At 45.7% G+C, this 21,619-nt stretch overlaps 1 protein-coding gene across 8 annotated transcripts in view; it reads left to right on the forward strand.

Moving 5' to 3' along the window:
* fbrsl1 (fibrosin-like 1) overlaps positions 1-21,619 on the forward strand; it is a 247,497-nt gene that overhangs the window by 208,238 nt on the left and 17,640 nt on the right. For all 8 annotated transcript variants that reach the window (XM_079269833.1, XM_079269838.1, XM_079269834.1 and 5 more), the window contains one exon: positions 4,423-4,471. In XM_079269833.1, coding sequence (XP_079125959.1) covers positions 4,423-4,471 — 49 coding nt within the window. The remainder of the gene's footprint in view (positions 1-4,422; positions 4,472-21,619) is intronic.

The following is a 21,619-nucleotide window of genomic DNA, read 5'->3' on the forward strand; positions in this document are numbered from 1 at the left end:
GTGTTTATTTTGTATTTATTTATGTATCGTTTTGTACAACTGACCATCTTTTGCACTGCCCGTTAAATTAGTCTTGATATAGAGTTGCAAATCTTGCAAGCGTTTCCTTTTCAAGTGAGGGAAATGTCATGTTAAACGTGTTGGGTCTTATTTGGTTTGTGGTATATACGTGTTAAGATTAGCCGCGTTACCGCTTGTCCTACAGTAATCTGTCAAGAGCATAGCATGCGCCAAATGACTCAGAACTAAATTGTAATTATAGTCTTTGCAGGCATGAGCCCACAACAAAGCCTACTTACAGGTTTCTTTGTTTTCACGCTACAGCTGTTGTGATAGCGCTGCCAGCCTGTGTACAAATTATATCTCTACCAGGGATAGGGTGGGGGGGGGGGGGGGGGGACATTTTAGGAATTTGGTTTTTATTTAGTCTGGGTATACCTAACCTCTGGCTCCAAGATTTCTTCCTGTTTGGCAATAATTTGCTCAGCTCCACGGAATGCAAGGCATGCAATGGGAGCTCTCAGATCAAAGGTAGATGGACGGCCTGGGGATCGTTTGATATAAAGCAGGGGGTTCGGTGGGTGTGGGGGGTGTTCTGGGGGGAGAAATTGGTCTCTCAGCAGTCTTTACTAAATGAGGTTAATTGAATCTGGGTAATTGCTGACCTTCCTGTCTCTGTGAAATCACAGCCTTAACTGATCAATGTCTTTCATAAATGTATGCCTGAAGGTTATTCTGTTGATTATAACGCCCTCCCTTGCTGCCTGCGTCGCCTCTCTCCGTCGCCCCATTGTGCTTCTATTAAGCACGGAAGGATTTTACCACAAAAAAAAAAAAAAAGTGCAATTAAGCTTGTCGGAGATTTTCCGAATTAATTAGCTTGCTGTGTTGTTAAGTAAAAGCAATGTGTACATGGAAAATGTTCATCTCCTCCTTCTCCCCCCCCGCTTTTTTGCTGTGACAGCAAATGCATTTCGCCTCGCAGTAAATGTCTCACTTATTGCTAGCGAAGGTTTCTGCCTCTCTGCTCTCCCTCTGCGGCTCTGCTATTACCAGGAGATTTATGCAGCCAATAAGTCATTGGTGTTCAGGGAAGTTGGGGACTTTTTAAAACAAACAGCGGTGTAATTTGTAATTTGGCATTTGCTAAATCTGGGAATTATGGTTCTGCATGTGGCTCTTCAGGGAGTTAGCACTCCCCCACTGATGGTGGGTTTACTGGCCCAGCTCCCTCGCTGGCCTCCTCCTTTTTCTTTCTCATTCTTTTTACGCCTGCCGAGGAAACGGAAGGATTTCACAGCTGCTGAGAGCTGGGCCCCGGCTGGGCCCTATGACCTCCTCCTTGCTTTTTTCCCCCCTCCCTCTGTCTCACTCCCTTTTCTCTCCCTCTCTCCAGCAGTCTCTTTCCTAAGGGAGCTCTTGTGTGGCTCAGAGGAAGTTGAATCATAAAGCATGGCTAATGAATAGAATAGGGAAGGAAAGCTGAGGCTTGCTGACGGCCCTCCAGAGAGGAGGCCAGGCCCCTGAAGCCCCAGGCTCAGATAGCAGACGGCCCCCTCAAAGGTCAGGCTTCCTGCGGCCCACTCCAAGGGCTTTTGGCTCCCAGGCAATGTGGCTTGAATTTACCCCATTCTTTTTTTTATGTTTAAATTTCCCTGTTTCCTTTGGAAAACCTGGCCTCTGCGCCTCTCTTTCTTCTTTGTCTGTCTCTTTTTCTTTTTATATATTTTTCCTCTGTCTCGTCTTTCCCCGTCTGTTTTTCATGGCAGTCAGGGTTGCCTCAACAAAGAGAGTGTGAAGAATTTGTTATACACGACCTCTGCACACCGCAACCGCAGGCAGCTCAGACTGCCGGCAGCACAGCCCCGTGAAAAAATGTCAACTTGACCAGCGAAACCCAGAAAAGTTCTACAAAAACAACAGCTAGCCAAATCAGGGCTCTGCTTTGACATGCCTTTTTAAGAAGTGCTTTTGTAAGCCGGCCTTGTAATTGTGGATTATACGACTGACTCATGCAGACTTGGCAGGTGCAAAACACAGCTTTAAAACCTAAATATTGGTTGTTGATGTTACTTGGAATATGGTTGGAAAATAAAACGGCTCACTGCACACTCAAAATAGCCGGAATAGGAATAAGGAGAAGTAGGTCGTCTTGGCACTTGGTAAACACGGCATTTTCTCTTCTCTTTCTCAGGAACGTTATGTCTGCATTGCTCTCTGGATAACCACTCAGGTCATAACAATTGTTTTAACTGTTTTACTGAGTCACGGCATGGCCTAGCCTGTCTTTTTTTTTGCTTTTGTGACCCCGTGCCACACTAAGCAAGTCCCTGAGCCAGCTCCCGTGTCCATTTGACAAGCTTCATTTCTTTCTGAGCCCATATTTTTCTTCCAGGGCCTCCGGGGCCATGATTCAAGGCTGAGGTTGTGCTGCTGCACTGCTGAGGCTTGGTACTGGAGCGTTTAATGTCGTCCAAAGCTAACAAAGAGCCTGTGTTGTAGCCTGGCGCCTGGTTCTGGGAGACTGAAAGAGGGCAATGCAACAACACTCTTTCTTTCCTCTGTAGTCTTTCGCCTCGTCTACTGTAAGAGGAAACAGGAAACATCTCCTTTCAGCTGAGTATTTGCCCTCCATTAAATGTTACACTTACTAAAGAGGTGTTATTGACCTCTTCTGCAATTGAACTTCCTTAAACACAAAACTTACAATATATACTGTAGTTTATTCATCTCATAACTAACATGGTAGCAACCGCTTTAGTAAAGGGTGAGGTTCATTGCTAAATACGGCACTTTTAAAGAGTCTATTAATATCAAAGATAATGTTTGCATGATTCAAATTGAAATGATCTGACTCTGAGAACAAATACATTATCAGAAGATTTACAGACTCATGTGTTGTGGCCAATATGTCCATAGTTATCAACAGATCATTTTCGGGCATTTGTCATGTTTTTTTGAAGTTGCAACTGTTGCAGCCTGCTTTGTTGTCTTCCATTATTGCTTTTATCTGTGTTTTATATGTCTGCTTGGTGAATTCCGCGAGTCGTTGAGAGAGTCAGACAGACAAACACGGTGGAGAACAGTAACGCAGTGGCAGTGAAGTAGAAATTGGGAGGTCTTGGAAGGAAGAGGACGTCCTCAAAACACTTGTGAAGAACTAAAACGGATGCCAAGGACAGCCATCTGTGTTTACAAGATGATTTGCTTTCTCTTTTTGTCTCTGTCGCTCTTGCACTCACTCTGATTCACTGTTCATTCTTTACATATGCTCCTTTTGTGCCGCATAAAACACAAGCATGGCAGTTAAGGACACTCGGGCCCTTTGGGCAGAACATATGTTCAGCTCTTGCAGCATATTCTAAGTGTGCAGAACCCAGATGAGAGGCAAGCGATGCAAAGGGAAATCTTGGCTTTAAACAAAACCTTATATTACAGGCTGAAGCGGGTTTTCTTTGTGAATATTATCTTCCAAGCACGTAGATTTTTCACTACGGTATTTTGCACAATACCAGGTTTTGTGTGGATTTGCTGCTTTTTGGTCATAGTGTTTAAACATTTCCCATCTGGCCAGTGAACATGTGTAAAATGTATGATGTGTTGAGTTAGGTGGTGCTTGCCAGATTGTACATATCCATCTAAAGCAGAGAGGAAAATAGCTTGCAGTGTTTAGTCTAGAAGGCTCCACGATCACTTCATAGTGAGACGCTTTTCTCCCTCAAGTTGACTCAACCTACATTTTTAACACCAGGTTTCCAGTGCTCAGCGTCGGTCACGTCACCCAAAAGAGTAACAACTGTTTTTGATCCAACAAAGGATCATGTTGTTTACCTATCATCTGTTTACTTCCAGTATGGGCCAATATTGTCTTTAATACATTTGTGAAGTAAGGATTTTGCTTTTAGAGTATATTTACATTGTATTCATGTGGTTGGTTATTCCATTCAAAGATATCGCAGAACATGTGGTTTCTGAGCGGCAGCGTGTACGCATGAGCCTTTGTGCTCTGATGCTGCATAGCCACCTTACTGACTTCCTCCGTCTTTGGCAGCATTTCTTTTGAGGATTTTCAGGTGGCACAACAGTGCCACCTAATGTTTCCTTGACAGGAACAAAAATCCAGACAGGGACCATCAGGTGGAGAGGCATCTCTTCTCGTTGGCTGATTGGACTATTTGGATTGACTGTGTAATGCAGGAGTGGCAGCTGGACTTTTCCTCCAGGCACTAGTGGCCACATTTGTGGCTGAATTGGCCTTTTACCAGACAGACAAAATGCATGTCAGTGCTTGCATTGCCTTTGATGAATAATGAGGACAATTATATGAGTCAGGGTTTTTGTTTTAATTGGATTGACCAAATTTTCCCACAGATTCAGCTCATCAGACAAATCCACTCAAGGTCTCCCTTCTTGTTTTTCCAGGTGTCTGATGTAGGATCGGAGAAGCTCTTTTCCCCCACCACACCCAAAGGTAAGAGCCAGCTCTGTTTTCTCTATCCTCCTCTCGGTCTACCCTGTTCTGCCTCATTCATACTCATAACAACAAATGGGGTTTTTGGCGAATGGGTCCAAATCTCCTCCACTCTAATCCTGCAGCTCCCATTCAAATTTAAATGTCAGCAGACATAAACAAGGTCTGGTGACTACGTATGCATACATTTTTGCCTGAGCGCAGAGTGGCGTTTGCTGGACAACCCCGCCAAAGGCTTAGCCCTCCTACATATTGGTTCATTAGAGGGGATTTAGAGCCTCCCTGCCACATGCTCCCACAAATGGGAACTTCCCTCAGGCAATACAAGCTCTCTGACAGCAGGCCTGGACCATAATAGATGCCAAAGGAAAGAGAGAGAAAGAGCTTTGTCAGCACCCCAGACGACACAAACTCTGTGTTGTGCGTTAACATATGCACATATATGGATTATAAAGATTTAGCATTTCTATGTTCATGCATGATCTCACATGATTTTGTGCATCCACGTGCGTCCAACCACATACATGCGTTGGTGTATACCATGTGGCCATAGACTGTCTGCACCTGTATATTCTCTAAGCGCAATGATGCTAGCCAGGTCAGAGCAGGGGGGAAAGGTGTCAAGTTGTGGATGCAGGGAGGCGCGATCAGCCATGTAGTGACAGATAGCAGCATGCAGACCACGTCCCCCCAGGGCAGGAACCAGGAAGCAGGGCCATTAACACAGGCAGAGGGTGAAGGAGGTGGAAGTGCACATCAGTGTAGACTGAGGCTATATGAGGAGGGTTTGGGAGGGAGGGGGCATTTCTGCTGGACAGACTCGACAAATAGATCAGCTTGCCTCAAATGTCATCATAACACACACATAGTTCATGTAAACTGGGATGTCAGACATATTTTACTCTTGCTTACTGCTACTAATATTTGTCAAAAATGTTGACAATTTTTAAACTAATTCTGGATAGATTATATATTATTAGCACAGGAAAAAAGGTAGTTGTTACCTGCAAAAGGAAGAGCATAAATCTACCTCCTGCCTTTTGGTAACAACAAATTAGAGGTCTGTGTTTACCTCCATTTTATTTACCTCCACATCAGAACATCCACGGAGAAAGCTACGTTCCCTCTAAATAGCATGTGAAGGTGTTGCTGGGTTTAGCACAATAGTTTAGACTGCTTAGTGGAAAAGCACGGCTGACAAGGAGGAGAGAAACCAGGCCTGTCGGCAGTGTGACGTAGATGACCTGTGACCAGCGTCGGCCTCGTGAAACCCAGCGTTCACAATGACAATGACTTCCAGACTTGCATGGTTTAGAAAACAACTCGGCCGCGTCCAAAACCATCTATTCTCCACCGGGCTGCTGGACTACTGCTGCTGTCAGCTGTCAGGATGTTGACTTATTTTTTCCTGCATGCCTGTACAGAACATGGCTGCATGTAAACTCTGCTGTGAAGAACCGCTAGTACAGTCACATACGCAGCCATTGTCTTTTACACACGCTCAAATACCCCATCCATGTCAGCTGGCAAACGGAGGGCTCTGTGGATCGTGCTAATGTGCACACGAGGCTCAGGATTAGGACTCTGGAATTACACCCAGACAATCCAATCAGTCTCTCAGGAGTCTCTCCTGATTGTCACACAGATCAACCAGCTCCTTTTTTGGGTACGGTAATGTGGAAGAAGAGAAGGCACCAGATTAGAATTAGAGGTTAGAAAGGGTGAGGCAGAAAAGAAATAAACAGTTTGATGAAGTGATTTTTGGTGACGATGTTATCACGCTACAATGGCAAAGCTGCCCCCAGCCGGCTCTTTTCTTCCATTCCAATGTTGTTTTGAGCTGTAATGGATTCTAGGACAGTGTTTGTTTTTGGCCTAAACTGTTTTTTCTGTCTGTGTGTGTGTGTGTGTGTGTGTGTGTGTAGTGTGTGTCTGTGTGTGTACTACAAAGCAGCCCACAGGCTGTTTTCCTCTGGTTTAGAATGCGGCGTATGTGTCCCATTACCGGTCTCGCTCACGGTCCTGTGGGACCAATGAAAAGCCAGCTTTCCTCTGATCACCAGGCCTGTCGAGCTGTTGGCTTGGAGACACTCACAGATGCACACACACACACACACACACACACACACAAATCATGGCACACATAAATATATAATGCTGTGATGATGTTTGGCTTGTACATTTCTCGAGGTAATGAGTGTTATTTCATTTAACTCTTCCTTGCCTTTCAACACGGTGCTCCTCTCTGAACTTTATTTTTGTGAGTAGTTACGGGTACAAGCAGTTGAGGTTAAGTCCAAATTGCACACAGGCCCACAGTCTGTCATGTTAATGAAACGGTTCAGGGTTAATGGAGGAGAGGAAAGACCAACATAGTAATCAGCGACGGCAGAGCGCTGTAATTATGCACACAGAGCACGGTTTTGGGCAAAACCCAGACACCGTTGCCTTCTCTCTCTCTCATATTTGCGTTTCATCATCTCTACGTCAGTACAGATAAAACCAGCTACTAGTATCTGTAATAACACAGCACACACTGTGCAGTTCTCTTTGGATATTGTTACCCAAGAGCTAGGACACGTTCTGCTGAATGTCTGTCTGCGTTGGTGATTTATAGGTAGGAAGGTACAGCAAAGGGCAAGCATTATCTAACAGGTGTTGTTTGTTTATTTCCAGTCTTAAACCTCCTGCAAAGTATTGATTTCCTGGAGGATGGTATGTTTAAGTAAAAGCCCTATGAAAACGTGTGCTCCACTCAGGGCTATACTCTTATTGAATTGCAGCTCAGAGTTTACTGTTGTCCCTTGCTTGAAGGCGAATGAGAAGCTAAATGTAGCTGCTGAGCATGTACAGGGCACCTCCACAGAGCACAGATAAACACTTCACTGATAGGCCCTCTTATAACATCTCACAACGCTGTGCCTATGGAAGTGGTGGGGAGTTATCGCCGAGCTGTCAGCAGCTAGAAATATCTGAGAAGAACACTTTGGAATCTTCAGTGACTATGTTGAATGTTGTATCTGTGGGTTTCCTGCCGCCTTGTACTCTCTGAGGTCCTGCTGCCCTGGCTAGGTGCTACCTGCTATGGCTCGTGGGTAAACCTGTGTGGTGTGCGGTCCATCAGACAAACCTGGGGCATCTTGGGATAGCAGGAGCAAGATTGGTAGAAAACCCATTTCTGAAGTGGATTTGTGCCCTTGTAATCCTGATTAATTTTGACCCGTTGTGCTCATTTTAAACAGAGCATTACAGTAAGCGTGAACACAGCAAGCTCCGGGGCGAAACCAGGAGCTTAGCGGCTTTGGGAGGCTTAGCTGCAGATGGCATTTTAAGCCGGACTTAATAAATTGTTTCCATTAAACTTACCGGCCCACACATACTGGATTAGACCAGTGGAACAAAGGAAGGAGAGAGCGTGCAGACGACGAAGAAGAGGGGGAGAGAAAAGCACACACAACTGCCATCATGCACATCTGACTGTGTTAACATCTCTCTGAGGCCACATGAAAGGTGAAGACGAGGTTAGTCTGGTGTTCAGGGAGATAGAAGCTTTTGGACATGAATGCAAAATGCACTCACTTTAAATCTCTTGCTCGTCAGGGATGTTGGACCAATTTGCCTAATTGACACAGAAGTAAACAAACAAAAAAGATGCATCAACCATTTAGCTTGGCAGTGGATTTAGGGCTTATCCTATAACTGTTTATATATAAACACATTACCAATGCTGTAGCTTAAGGATTTAGGATCTGCCCATACCCTTGTTTTTTTTTTCTTCTTTGGAGCCCTTTTACTCGTATATCAATCTTCTATTGTAGGAAATCAATTCCTTATGGTTGAAGCCCGCCTCTCCCCTCTCCTATCCCAAGCCCGCCTCCGTCGTACCGCCCTCCCCCACCGGCTCATGGCTTGCTCCCTAAGCTCTCATTATGTGCCACACAGTCCAGGGTCCCCGTGTCGAATCGCTAATCAACCACCGTGTCTGCAGGCCTGCTCTCTCAATAGGTGCTGAGTGGCCTTTGTTCCACCACTGCTGTTTGCTGCATGTCAATAAAATGGCAATGGCCTCCTCCTCCTCCTCCTCCTGGTTACCTGGGCCAGCCATAGCTACGGGCCTGCTCCTGCAGTGCACGCTTACAGGGAAAATGAAACACAGTCCCACCTGCTGGATTGTGAATGCCAGAGAAGGGAGGACGGATGGTGATTTGAAAAGGAACGGCAAGGTCAGGGGCAGAGGGGATTGAGGTCCTCTCAGCCATAGTGAAGTAGATGAGAGAGCATGTTTGTATTCGACTGGGCAGCTCTCCTCTGGACAGGTCGGCGTAATGTATCGCTAACCTCGGCAGCCGGCCTGACCGTGTGCAGCCTCTCTCCCATTAAATAATGAATGGAGGTTGACCCTCTGACCAACTAATCAGCTTTTCGCCGCTGTTGAATCAGGATTGAGTGGAGGTAGGCTGGCTGGCTCGCAGGCAGGCTGGATGACTGGAGTGCAGACATGTTGTTGGAAAAACACAAGGGCTGCAAGGGTTTCCCACAGCCGGATTAGCAAACGCTCTTATTAAAAGTAGGCATCACTGCTGTGGAATCTAAGCCTGGTGAAGCTCGCCTCCTGTACCTACTATGATTTAGTTTGACAAAGTCCAGGCAGCTTGCAGGACATGCTTTCTTTATCAAGAAGACCGATGTTCCTTTATTGACACTTATATTCAAGCGTTTGAGGTTTGGGCTCGTATGTTGCTCAAGAGCGCTGGAGGTTGGTAGTGTTATGCATCAAATAAAGCATCCCTCTTGCCTATAACACCGTCTCACTTGTTCCTGAGCTTGAACGGCAGCTTGTGTGTTCCCCTGATTTGATTTGAATCTTAAAATGGTACAAACTCCAAGCAGAATACAGAGAGCAGATGGGTTAGCTAACACTCTCAGTTCAGGGAGAGAAAATGCTCGTGAGAAATTGGAGAAAACCAAAGAATATGGCTTGTTTCTTTATTAATCTCTGTGTTATTACTTCTCACAGACATAGGACAGTTTATGAGCTGGGTGATTTGTTTTTGGAGAAAGGGGCTGATATTAATGCTCCCTTTATTGATAGTGCTAATGCTGTTTGTGCAGCCGTCCCTGTCGGAAAGATGAAAATAAATAGGGGGAGCTTGGCGGAGATACGACACGTGTTTAATTATTAATTGAGCCATTACTGACAGAGATTGCCTTTTTTGATTTAAAGCAGGAAGGCCTGCTTCAGGGACAGAAAAAGCAATTACAGAATTCCCAGCTTGCACCGCCGCTGCCCATCGTTTCAGCATATACTGCGAGAGTGGAGTGAAAGGAGACAAAACACTCACACACATCCATTTACACTGCGGTGTTCCATAAATTATTTTAATTCTTCAATATTTATAGCTTTTTAAAATACGATTACAACGTCATGTACTATTTATGTAGCTCAGAGTGGCAGGCAGTCAGAGGGAGCAAGCCACATTACCCACAATCCCTCTATGGCCTGGCACCTTCAAAGGCTGACTGAAGGGAATTGTTTGGTTTCATATGATTCAGGATGTGATGTCAAACTGCACCGGCTCTTACAAGCCCCTTGTTTTCAAAGACACTCCTGATTTTCTATGCACGGCAATTAGCTGGCTTGTAAAATCAGTGCTGATATGTCATGCTATCCCTGGGTGCACTCATTGGCCCCTGTAGAGCACTATTATATCCATTAGAACAGCAACTGCTCTGTGCGGAGAGCCCCGTGCGCATGAAATATTAACTTAGCCCCTGTTTAGAGTATTGGGTCACTGCTGATTGAGCTTCAATCATGAAACAGAAACGCCACTCGACAGTCAATGTATTTCTTGTCTGTTAGCCGTTACATGTCAGGACGCTTGACACCTGTCAGTCAGTCCTATCGGGGCCTGTCATCTGTGTCAGCGAGCCCGCCGGTGGGGATCAGCTATTGTGACAGAAAATGGGAGTCACATTGAAGGCTACGTGATTCGTCTCCATTGTGTGACTCTGTGTCCATTGACTGAATATGGATTCAGCTTTAGCTGTGGAGAGGGAGCAATTACAGAATCACTACAGGCCATCGGGGAGTTTTAGGATAAGTTGTCAGGGGCATGACCAGCATTTTGGCTGCTGCACTTTCACTATACAGCTTCAGTGTATAATGCCTGGGGTGTGACATCTCTGAGCTGTGCTTCCCACTTTACTGTTAAGAACAGGTTGGTATATACAGAGAGCTTCACAGTATATACGATCAAGTCAAAGTGAATATGCCGAATCACTTCAATACTGAGCAGCACTGTGCTGCCTCAAAGCCATCTCCTACACACAACAGAGGCCAATGATCCCTTGAGGCTTTTCAGCGCTGTCTCGTCAGTTCAGGTTAAAACGATAGAGTGCCAGCTTACTGCCATCCTGGCCTTTCCACGCACACCATTCCCCTCACCTGCCACACCATCAGCAGCATTGTACACCATGATAGAAAAAAAGCACATGTGAACTCATACTGTGGCTTTGACCCAGAGGTAACACGTTTTTATTTGTCCAGATGAGGAATTCTCAATGTAGAAATCAGGTTACAGGATCCCTGTCATTGAGGCAAAAGGTGAAGATATGATGAGTTGTTTGGCTATGCTCAGTGGGCAAAGCATCGCAGAAAAAAAACAAAACATTTCACAATAAATTACTGTTAAATCAAATAAATCCCATTGACGGCAAAGCTGCGTGCTGAAACTAACCCCTCTTAGCAGTTACTGTGGTCTAGTTCACCAACTGCTTCACTATAAACCAAGGTCTTAGCTGTGTGAAAGGAGCTGATGCTTCAGCAGCGAGTGAGGAAATCGGAGGCTCCCTGACGAGGGAAAAGCTTTTTGGTAAATAAGCTGCAGCCCCCGCAGTTAGCTGACCAACTTGTAAAACACAGGTTGACTCTCATCTTAGCAGGGAAGCACCATTGGCTAAAATGGATGCAGGCTCTCTGTTTTGTTTTTTTTCTTCTAGAGAGGATAAAGGGAAGAATTTAGAAAGGGTAACTCTAGAGAGCAGTAGCTCTCATCGCATCTTCTGTCTACAGTAATCTTAATCCTCCTCCCTCTCCTCCTCCACTGCAGCCAGCTGCAGTGTGGAAGGCATTCTTATTGTTTACTTGGAATAATACATGACCAGCGTCTTATCACTACTGTCAGGCCTGGAATGTAAAGCGTGTCGCCTGTGATCACTTAAAGGTTTTCTTGTTTTTAATCCTTTATTCCAAGCTCCAGTCTTTCTGCCAGCGACAGTGGGTTTTTCCCCCACCCTGCATTTGTTTGAAGATCCCAGTTCCCCGCTATGTGCGTTTTTAAGCTCATCTGTGTTGAGCGGTACGGAGCCAATGTTGTTTGCAGATGAGGCTGTAACGCTCATTGACAAAGCCAGATGGTAGGCGAGTGTGGCCAAATACGACGCTTGGATGATGTACAATCGCTGGCAACGGGACAGTTGTCAGCCTAGATGGATATTACAAACATGCTTGTAATGGATTGGACATTTTGGGAAGCGCTTCACACAGGCTTGTAAAGATGGGAAAACCATCACCAGGACCAGAACGGATGTAAAACGCTTCAGATTCCATGACGGACAACGACGTCCATGTATTAGAAGAACGTGTCAGAGGGGGATTCTGGAGAAAAGGGAGATGAACCCAGGAAAGAAGATCCTAAATCAAACAGAAATATCAGCCTGACATATAAAGTATTTTCCAGGTATTTCCACATAGGTGGTCCATGTACTATTTGTTCAGTATTTCTGAGCTACATGCCTTTCCAGCGGCAGTATATTAGCATCCATGTTTCTGTCAGTGTCTTATCATCGTCACTCTGTCTAAAAGCAAAGTTGCAGGCTTGGACTCGTACAGTATGTTTGACAGAGAGCTGGGTTTGGAGAGGTTTGTGACAGAGCCTTGAATTCTACACACGCACTGCTGAGAAAGGGATTGTGTTTTGTTCTGCATATCACTGGGCATAAGTGCCATTAATGGTCCCAGTGTTTGTTACCACACAGGTGGCAATTCACTGCGACACGGGGCTGCGTTTTCGCCATTTTAGTGTAGGTTAGGGAAAAGAATGTGAGCAGTGTGGTCCCCTCCAATATTCAAGCGGTCATCTGTTTGGCTGTTGTTTTTGGCTACCGGTGAATTCCCTGCGCTGGGCCCCCGGCGACGGGGCCCCTGATGGCCTCTGACTGGCTGTAAAACCCCACTCAGCAGAGCATGGGCTCCAACCTCCCTGGCTGTTGGGTTAGAGCTGCTGTGTCGAGGGGTGAGCAGCAGGATTGTAAATGCAATGCTGTTTGCTTTGGGATGGAACGAGAGAAATTGCTCCAATGTCACATGACCTATGGAGAGGTGTATAAAGAGCAATATTGGGAGTATTGGCCAGGGCTTCACTGATATATTGCCTTTTTGTTAAAAGTTGTGTTTTCCACCTCTTTTGAAATACAGTTTGATTAATTATAAGTATATTGTAGCACTTATCAGGACTGTGCTCTTTGTTTATAATGAGCCCATAAACCTAAATTAAGGCATTTTGGTTGCGTATCAATCATTATTGCTGCAAGGAATGGGGTCCGTGGTTTCAGTGTTCCAAAATATGTCTAAGCTTTTTTTGTTTGTGAAATATTTAGTTGAGCTTTGTTGTCAACAGGACGTGATATTTAAACTTATTGAGTAGCATCACCAAAACAAGTCATCTTCCAGTTCAGTCCAAAAACTATCAGCCCTGATATCTTCAAAAGACCACATCTGTTGAAGCCTAACACTGACAAATTACATCAAAATCATGGTTCCCTGTGTTTATGGAAAATATCTATATACGGCTGTCGCTATCACTAATGATACAGGTATTGACTCAACTGTTAAGTGCAGGGCAAGTGCTGGAGTGCCCTGGGATCCTTATCAGCTGCGGCACACTGTATTAGTGTGCTGGGTTGGCGTAGCACTAAACTAATCCGGGTAGCAGGTGCCACTGGAGCCAAGGTAGAGTGGACATGTATTTCAGGGAGGATGAGCCATCTGGGTCTTGATACTTTATGGTGCATAAAACACTCAAGTGTGACACTCCCAGCACTTACCTTTTAGCTGCACACAATAATCCTCGCGCTGGCCACTAAAGGGAGAGAGAGAGGAGGCTTTCAGGAGAATTTACAGGGTTTGATGTGGTGTGGAGCCTCCGCTTCGACACGGATTCATGAAACAGTCAGACACACTTGGCAGTTTGATTTTGATTCCTCGAACTCTTTCAGTGTTGCTTTGTCGTCGGCAGTCTGAAATATGTCAAGCAGAAAGAAAAGTGTTTGTTTTGAGCCAGCCTGCCTTGCTCGACACTTTGCTGGGGCCTTGTGGTGTCTTGTTTTTTGTTTTTGTTTTTTCCTGGTGTAGTCAGTTTCATCTCGCAAGCGATTTGGCTCGTTGCCGAGTCCAATTTCGCTCCTGTTTCGCAATGCAGCCCCCTCTCATCACAGACATCCTCACATTCACACATTTCCCGCAAACTGACACAGCACCTCCACACACCAAACAAATCAATTCTTCACTGGCCGCACTTGGAACGCCACAGTCAAATTCAGGCAGCTCATAGCAGCCCTGAAAACGTGCAGACTGTTGTTAATGTTCCTTGTCCACTACGGCTCGAGGAGGCCGGACCCAGAGACTCCTACCTCTTTGTGTGGCTAGGGCTTAGAGGCGGTGGGTTTAGGTTAGCAGCAGGTCCGAATCCAGGCCTTGTCTCTATTAGTTTACCTGACACAACTCCCCGCCCTCTGCTCCTTCTTCCATCTCCCCTGCCTTATTCACTAACCTCTTTCTCCCCCACTCTGGGTCACGTTCTCCCTCTTTCTCTGACGTGCTCTCTCGCTCTAATCAAGAATGATGAATGGGGTGTAAGGAAGGACAGCAAATGTTGGAGAAACCCTTTTCCTGTGATGGTGGAGAACATGGTGGTTGGGGGAGAGAGGCGAGAGATTTTGAGGAGGCATTTTGTGTGTGTGAGGGTGTGTGTGTGTGTTTTTGTCGAACTAAGCTCTGTATGAGAGATATTTCAAACATCTCCACCTCGGTTCTCGAATTGTGTCATCAGTCGTGCCATGTAAAAAAAACAACTCGGACCGCAAGAAGTCTACTTTAGCATAGCGCAAGCTCGGATTGTTGCATTAAAAAAAGGCTTGTAGCTCATAAGAAACGCAGGTCTTTTGGCGTGTAGCCATTAGCAGGGCAAAATGGCAGCTCTAGTCTAGTCTTCAACAGCTGCTGGGTCTCCATCTGTAAGCCTAATTACCCAACAGCACCCCAGGAGCAGCTCAGCAGCAGGATCCTCCTATAGAAGAGGCATTCATTACATCAGTGTGTCTATGCCGGACAGTGTGTTTCCCCAAAGGCCTGCAGATATGTGAAACCTAATCCCAAGCACTTTAATGCACACTGGGGTGCTATGTTTGGACAAATAGTCCACTAAGAACTTACCCTTTTGCATTCACCGTTCCTGTGGGGTAACTTTTATCGACACTCGAGATCATTTAGAGATACTCGGTATATAAAATAGTAAATTCTAAATATTGCAGTCGTTTTATACATAGTTTTGGTCGTCAAACAATGTTTTTGAGATGTATGCATTTAAAGTGAATATAAATCAAATGAAGAGTTGGTAAATCATTTGATTTGATGGATAAATCAACTGACAGTCATTTATCAGCTAAAGATCTGTAAAAATGAGCTGGTTCTAGCTTCACAAATGTGAGAAGTTGCAAAAATAATATCTTTGGAGTTTGTGTACTAAAATATAATCAGCCTGGGCCCTGCGAAATTATGATGGGCATTTTCCACTATTTAAATTTTTTTTTATATATATACATACACAGATATACGTGTGTGTCTGTGGGCACATTATTTGTATGGCCCAATGCAATGCATGCTGGGATGCACAATGTATTCTTTTGAATGATCAGCAGCCCGGGCCTGTAATAGCAGGAAGCTTCAACATGTAAACATGGCAAGAAGAAAAGGTGTTGTGGTTGATTGACGGTCTAGTTCTCTGGCAGTTGTTCATAAAGAGATATTTGTTTTTATCCGTTGCCACCTATAGAATACTCTGAACACAAAGACAGCTGCCTCGGCATTCTTGGCTGTCAGAGGATATTATTTGATATCATGAAAATGGCTGCTGTATTTGCATGAAGCAGGTGAGTAGCTCAGGCAACGTCTTCGTCTAAACCACAGTTTGTAATACTTATACCGACAATACCCTGCATCTGCAAAACACTTGAGGAGATATGATCTGTCGGCAAAGATGTTTGTTCTACCACTTCCATGGCATTAAATTGCAACGGCTGCAGATGTCAAAACAGGGAATGAGGTATGGCGAATGGTTAAGAGCTGTCAACTTCCAATTGTTGCTTTGCTTTCTGAGCGGGGAGTGAAAATGGAGATGGAGGAGGAGAAAAACATGCAGGCTCTTTCAGCCCACTGTCATGCCACTTAGGATTTGTTGAAGGATTCTCACCCAGCCAGTTCCCTTCCATTGAGAAGTAATCAGTGCGGCACTGAAAGATAATATTATATCCACTTAGAGGCATGTGGGATCCATGCATGTTCATACATGAAATGAGGATGGAAAGCATTGCTTCTGTTTACATTGCTTACCAGTCACTCCCTTCATTTCTGCTTGTACTTGATGTTTCCTGGCAAAAGTTCTGTGTCTCTTCAATCTCATTCTTTCTCTCTTTCTTTCCTACCTCCTTTCCTTCCATTCTCCGTGGATTGTGAGCCAGTTGGTGGGCTAATAGAGCATGCTTTCCTGTGGGGCACCAAAGTGATAATGTTCAGGCGTTATGCAAGCTTAAGTAAAGCTGACACGCTGCTCCAGAACTACAGCCCACACTGCGATCCACAGCAGCCCATGAAGAGACTCTGAAAAGGTCTTAAAGGTATGGGAGACGCAGGGAGGCTGCCACTGTCCTCCCACTGCTGTGCTGTGATGTGGGAAGCAGGAGTTAAGTCTTTTATTAGAAGTGGCAGGCGTTGTCTCCAGTCACCTCGATAATTTCAGCACCACGTCCGCTGTCGTAATCGATTGAGACAGCTGCCGCTGCGGCGTTCAAGTCCATCAGGCAGGCGTGTCATGCTAATTAATGAAATGATAAGGCGAGTGCTTGCAGCCCTTCACAAATAACTCCTGAAGGCTCTCCTTCTTTTCAACATGAAATTCCTAAAGTTCAGTTCTCCCCTCCTGTTTGTTGTCTGTCCCCAGCGGCCTCTGGGTAAGAATGGTCACCGGGGTCGGTGATGGGTCAGTGACAGTGAAAGGGGTCAAATTCCTGACTGGCAGGGTGGGCCGCGTCAGAGGAGCCATTAGACTTGAGCTTTTCTGTCCAAAGATCCAAGATGTCCACCCTTTTATTTCGGAGAGCCCAGTGGCACTGACCTTAGATGACCCAGCTGTGTTCGTGAGAGGCTGATGGCAGTCGCAGAGCACATGAGCTCTGTTAGAACCAGCTCTGCAGGGGGATGGGCCCTGATGGAGATTCAGAGAGAAGAACAGTGTATTGTGAGTGTGGAGACGTCTGCAGCATGTTAAAGCCAGGGGTTAATGATGGTTTACATTGCTTTTAGAGGACCACAGGACCTTATATGACACAGTCAACATTTAGAGCTCTGTCATTCTCTCTCGCTCTCTCTCTCGCTTTCCTTTCCAATTTAAAGATGTGCTCTACGTCATTTGCCTCCCATTCACAGCGTTGGCATGGGTGCCATGAGAGGTGAATTTGTGCATATGTGTCCTGCCCCATATGGCTGTTGTTTGAATTGGGATCCAATATGCACAGGAAAAACTGATTCATCCCACAGCTCGAGCTGCCAGCTCTCTGAAGTGAACATTAGGTTCTCAATTTATGCCTGGGCTTTGACTGTAAACGTGTTGCAGCTTAACACCCATCCCCATTCTGCTGCCATCCACTCCTTTTGTCAGCTGCGGCAAAGAGACAGAGAGAAATAATTGAAACGTGCCAGCTGTCCTCGCTCTTTAGCTATCTTGGCCAGTTTTTTTTTCCTCGTCCACTCCCCCATTAACATCTCTGAGTGATTTGCAAAAACGTCGCCTTGGCTCCCCTCGTTACCAGCTTGGAGATGCTCGAGGCAGATTAAATAGTGTGAGGGAAAGCAAGCCATTGCAAATTTCTCCTCTGATTTTATTATTAGCACAATGATTCAACACTGCTCAGCCCTTCTGTTCCTCTCATACAAAATCATTTTCTTCAAATCACCCCACCTTTTTTTTTTTTTTTTTTTTTAAATGGCAGAATACCTCACAGCAATGAAGTGTTGATTGGCGAGACTGCGGTTTCCTGCCTTCTGCCAGTATCTGTTACAGCCATCTTCCACAGTCACTCACTCGTGAGCTAAGCCGTGGCTCTGTGCAGATTGCTTGTCTGGAGAGGAACAAAAACCAAATCATTGTGAGCTCAACCGTCAAGTGCAGCAGAATATTCTGTCAACCAGAGCCAGCGGGAGACGGATCAAGTCAGCGTGCATTCTCACATACCTTCTGCATCCGCCGACGTCTTTCAGCCGATATGCAGCCTCATTTAAATATCTGTTTGTGTCCTTATTTTATCAGTGCCTTGACTGTTTATGCCTTTGCAAAGCCATGAAGGGAGTGAACCGCAGTGTTTGCCTACTATATGAGAATACCCAGTGCCCCCCCCCCCCCTTGTCATAGAGAGAATTTGCATACCCTTGTATTTAATCTGAAAAGGCTTTTTTGCATACAGGTTATATTTCCCTGGCTGTTGTATATACTGGCATGGTGAGCAGGTCATTTATGTGACACACTCATTTGCATTCACAGCATAAGTTTGCTGAGGGTTTTAGTTGGAGGCCGAATGAGAATCGTCTCTCGGGCCGTCGTCTCATTCATGCGGTCGTTGGGCCCATTTGCAGGTAGCCAGGTGTGTATTTGCAATGAAGTGGTTAAACAAAACGTGTTCAAGTGAATGCTTTTTAACTCAAAGCATCTGAGAGCCGAAGAATGTAGTGCTGTCCTTTTTAGGGCTTCCCGCATTGTGTTCTTGACATGGCATGTGTCAACAGACCATGCCTTAGAGGGCTATCCTGATCACAGCGAGGGTCTCTTTGATGATGACACCCAGCCCATCCTAGTCCAGCTCAAGGCCACGCCATTCCAGACTGGTCCAAGCCATTCAAAGCTAGGCCATCTGGCTGCATAAAGGCCACACAGGACCAGATCGGTGCCAGCTCTCCAGATGTTCCACTGGGACAAACAGGGTCACAAGTGAAGGATATAATAGGCGGGAACAGCTGTGTAGCGACACTGTTCACCCCAGAGTCCCTGCTGGACACATCAGTCATGACCAGCGATTGCCGGTTGTCCGTCTGCTACCATAGTCCCCGTGTCCCTCCTTTCTCTACCACTCCATCCCCCAACCCCATATCACTGCAAACTCAGGCACGGGTGGACAGGGCAAGGCCCAATTCCCCTGAGTAAGCAGTGCCACAGGAACAACTATAAAAAGATCAATACTGGGATGAGATGTCATCTGGTGAGCAGACCTGCCAACAGCCCCCTGGGAATGTCCCTGTCCCCCTGGTGCACTAACCCAGCTAACGGGAGAGCGTGAGGGGGGGCCACCCCCCACCACCGGGCTGCCCTCCAACCTGCCTGACTCACTCGCACCATCTGCTCAGGTTTGCGGGGCAGGGCTTCAGGACACCACTTTTTCTGTACAGACACTCGTATGGCATTTGTTTCACATGACTGCCTGTGGCTTGCCTACTGTTTTCCTCAGTATGTGATCGCAGGGAAAGGGAAGTGTGTTCCATGTCCCGAGGAAAGGAAGATCAAAACAAATGCAGAATTTGGCAGTTTGCTGAAATACCTGAGACTCCAGTTTGACAGTTGTGCGGATTTGCGGCGAGGGGACAGGGTTTGTTGCAAAACCGTGATTTTTGCCACATATCGCCCTTAGGTGACATGTGTCAGAGAGGCATTCCTGTCATCTTGTTAACACTGCGCATTAGGTTACACTCAAAATGGCTGCCGCTGAAACAAAACGGTGCAAAAGCAATTCTATAAGTATTCACAGTAGCAGCGTTTGCCACCATTAATTGTTCACTACTCTTGACAGCCTGATTGCTGCTATAGACGCTGAACCTGCAGTTTAAAGGGCTATCACTCAACTCTGCATTTATAACAGGAATGGAGTGGTCTCACCTACGTCACGATCTCCTTAGTTACGAGGTCGGTCGGCCATGTTGGAGTACATACAGATCCTACATGGCGGCGCGTAAACAAGGAAGTGCGGCGAAAATACCATACTTTGAATCACTGGATAGTGCATCAAAGGTTCGCTACCTGGCCAAATTGAAGGTTATTGGTAACTTGGATCCCTATACGATGAGTGCAGATCGTTTCAGTGCCGATCCTACTTATCTTCCATCGGTAAACTACGCCAACATCTACACGTATCTCGTGAACACCCCCAGTCCTTACACGAAAGACGAGCTGGAGTGCTACAAAGGGCTCGACGCTTATAATCAGTTTGTCAGTGGATGGGTCCGAGACGTCAAAGCAACGGTCGTCGACAATTCTCATCTCGTCATTGGAAGAGTAAATATATACAGATCTGGTCCGATATTTAGCAATATTCAATGTTTACTCAGCGCAAACAGACACGTGTGTTTGTTTACATTGTACGTGCACGTCATTGTGTGCGTGTGTGTAGGAATTCACTTTCAACTAACTCCTAACTTCATCCCCCCCCCACACATATATATATATACATATATATACATATATATATATGATCTGACGTTAAACTCATATCAAGCAATGATGAGGCTGCATCGCTGTGTTTCGCCTGTTGTACACGCTCGACACGTCTCTGGTACCGACTGCTGTCACGGGCCGATGAAGCTTCGGTAACCTTCTCATGTCCAAGTTTAATTTATATTTCCTTTATTAAATACTGTTCACAAACGAATTTGTAAATAAAATCACTGACCACTTATAAAGTGATCCGCACATACTCGAGTGTACGCCAAATTCCATTCCTTTATATCTCGAGAGATGCGTGACAGCCATTTCTCGCGACGTCGCTTGGATAGCTCCTTCGTGTCATTTCCTTGATGTGTAATGACCGCTGGCAAACGAAAGAATGATTCCTTGTCTCTATCAGCTCTGCTGCCACAACCAAAGACAGCACAAAAGTTCACCACCGATAGGTTATGCGACTCAGCCGTGCATGCCAGTGGCTTTGTGTGTACTCCAACATGGCCGACAGCTAAACTGTGACGTCACACGAGACCACTCCATATATCCTCGACTGTTGCCATCATTTCTGAAGCAAAGAAGTAATTCAAATTCTATCTCCGATAAATATGGTCCGATTTTTCTCGCTTTGTGCTGCGCTTCTGTGACATGACGATGTTCGGGCTCGAGTGTTTGTGTGTGTGTGTAACATTCCTGCACTGAAAACTTTTGTGTCTTCTGTTGTGCATTTGTGCATGTGTGTGTCTCTGCTTGCAGAGTGATTTTAATGAGGGATGGGTTGGTCCGGGCTGATGCTTCCCTGCCTCCATTAGAGCCCATTAGAGTCATCGTTAAGATAACCCGGCGCTGGCTGTGGCCCTGGCTTCCCAGCATTAGTATTAGAAACCCCTCTCCTAGTGGTCGTAGCGAGACTTCCTTCAGCATCACTCGCCTCGCATTGTGTCTGGGAGAGAACAGGTTGCCACGGCAACATCACCCAACGGCGACATTTTGACTGGATATTTGCTTCATCGCCCGTTTGTCTGTCTGTGCCCGTCTCTCTGTCTTTGCCTTCAATCTTGCTCTTTCTCTCTCGCTTGCAGCGACGAGAGCCTGACAGTTTAATCCAAATCCCAGACCCGTATAAATCTGGAGGTCTATATACGCCTGGACCCCCGAATTCATTTGAACATCGTGACACCTTAGCCAGCCCCAGTTCTCCTATAAACGCAAAGAGCAAGGGAGGAGGTGCTCAACAAATAAAAAAAATAAAAGCTCTGCCCTGCCTTTTTATTGGTCTTTTTATGGGTGTTAGGATCCTTGAAAGATTAAGCAGGCTGTTAATAGGGACTGGATA

The sequence above is a fragment of the Melanostigma gelatinosum genome, assembly GCF_949748355.1.
Source record: "Melanostigma gelatinosum genome assembly, chromosome: 6".
NCBI lineage: Eukaryota > Metazoa > Chordata > Actinopteri > Perciformes > Zoarcidae > Melanostigma > Melanostigma gelatinosum.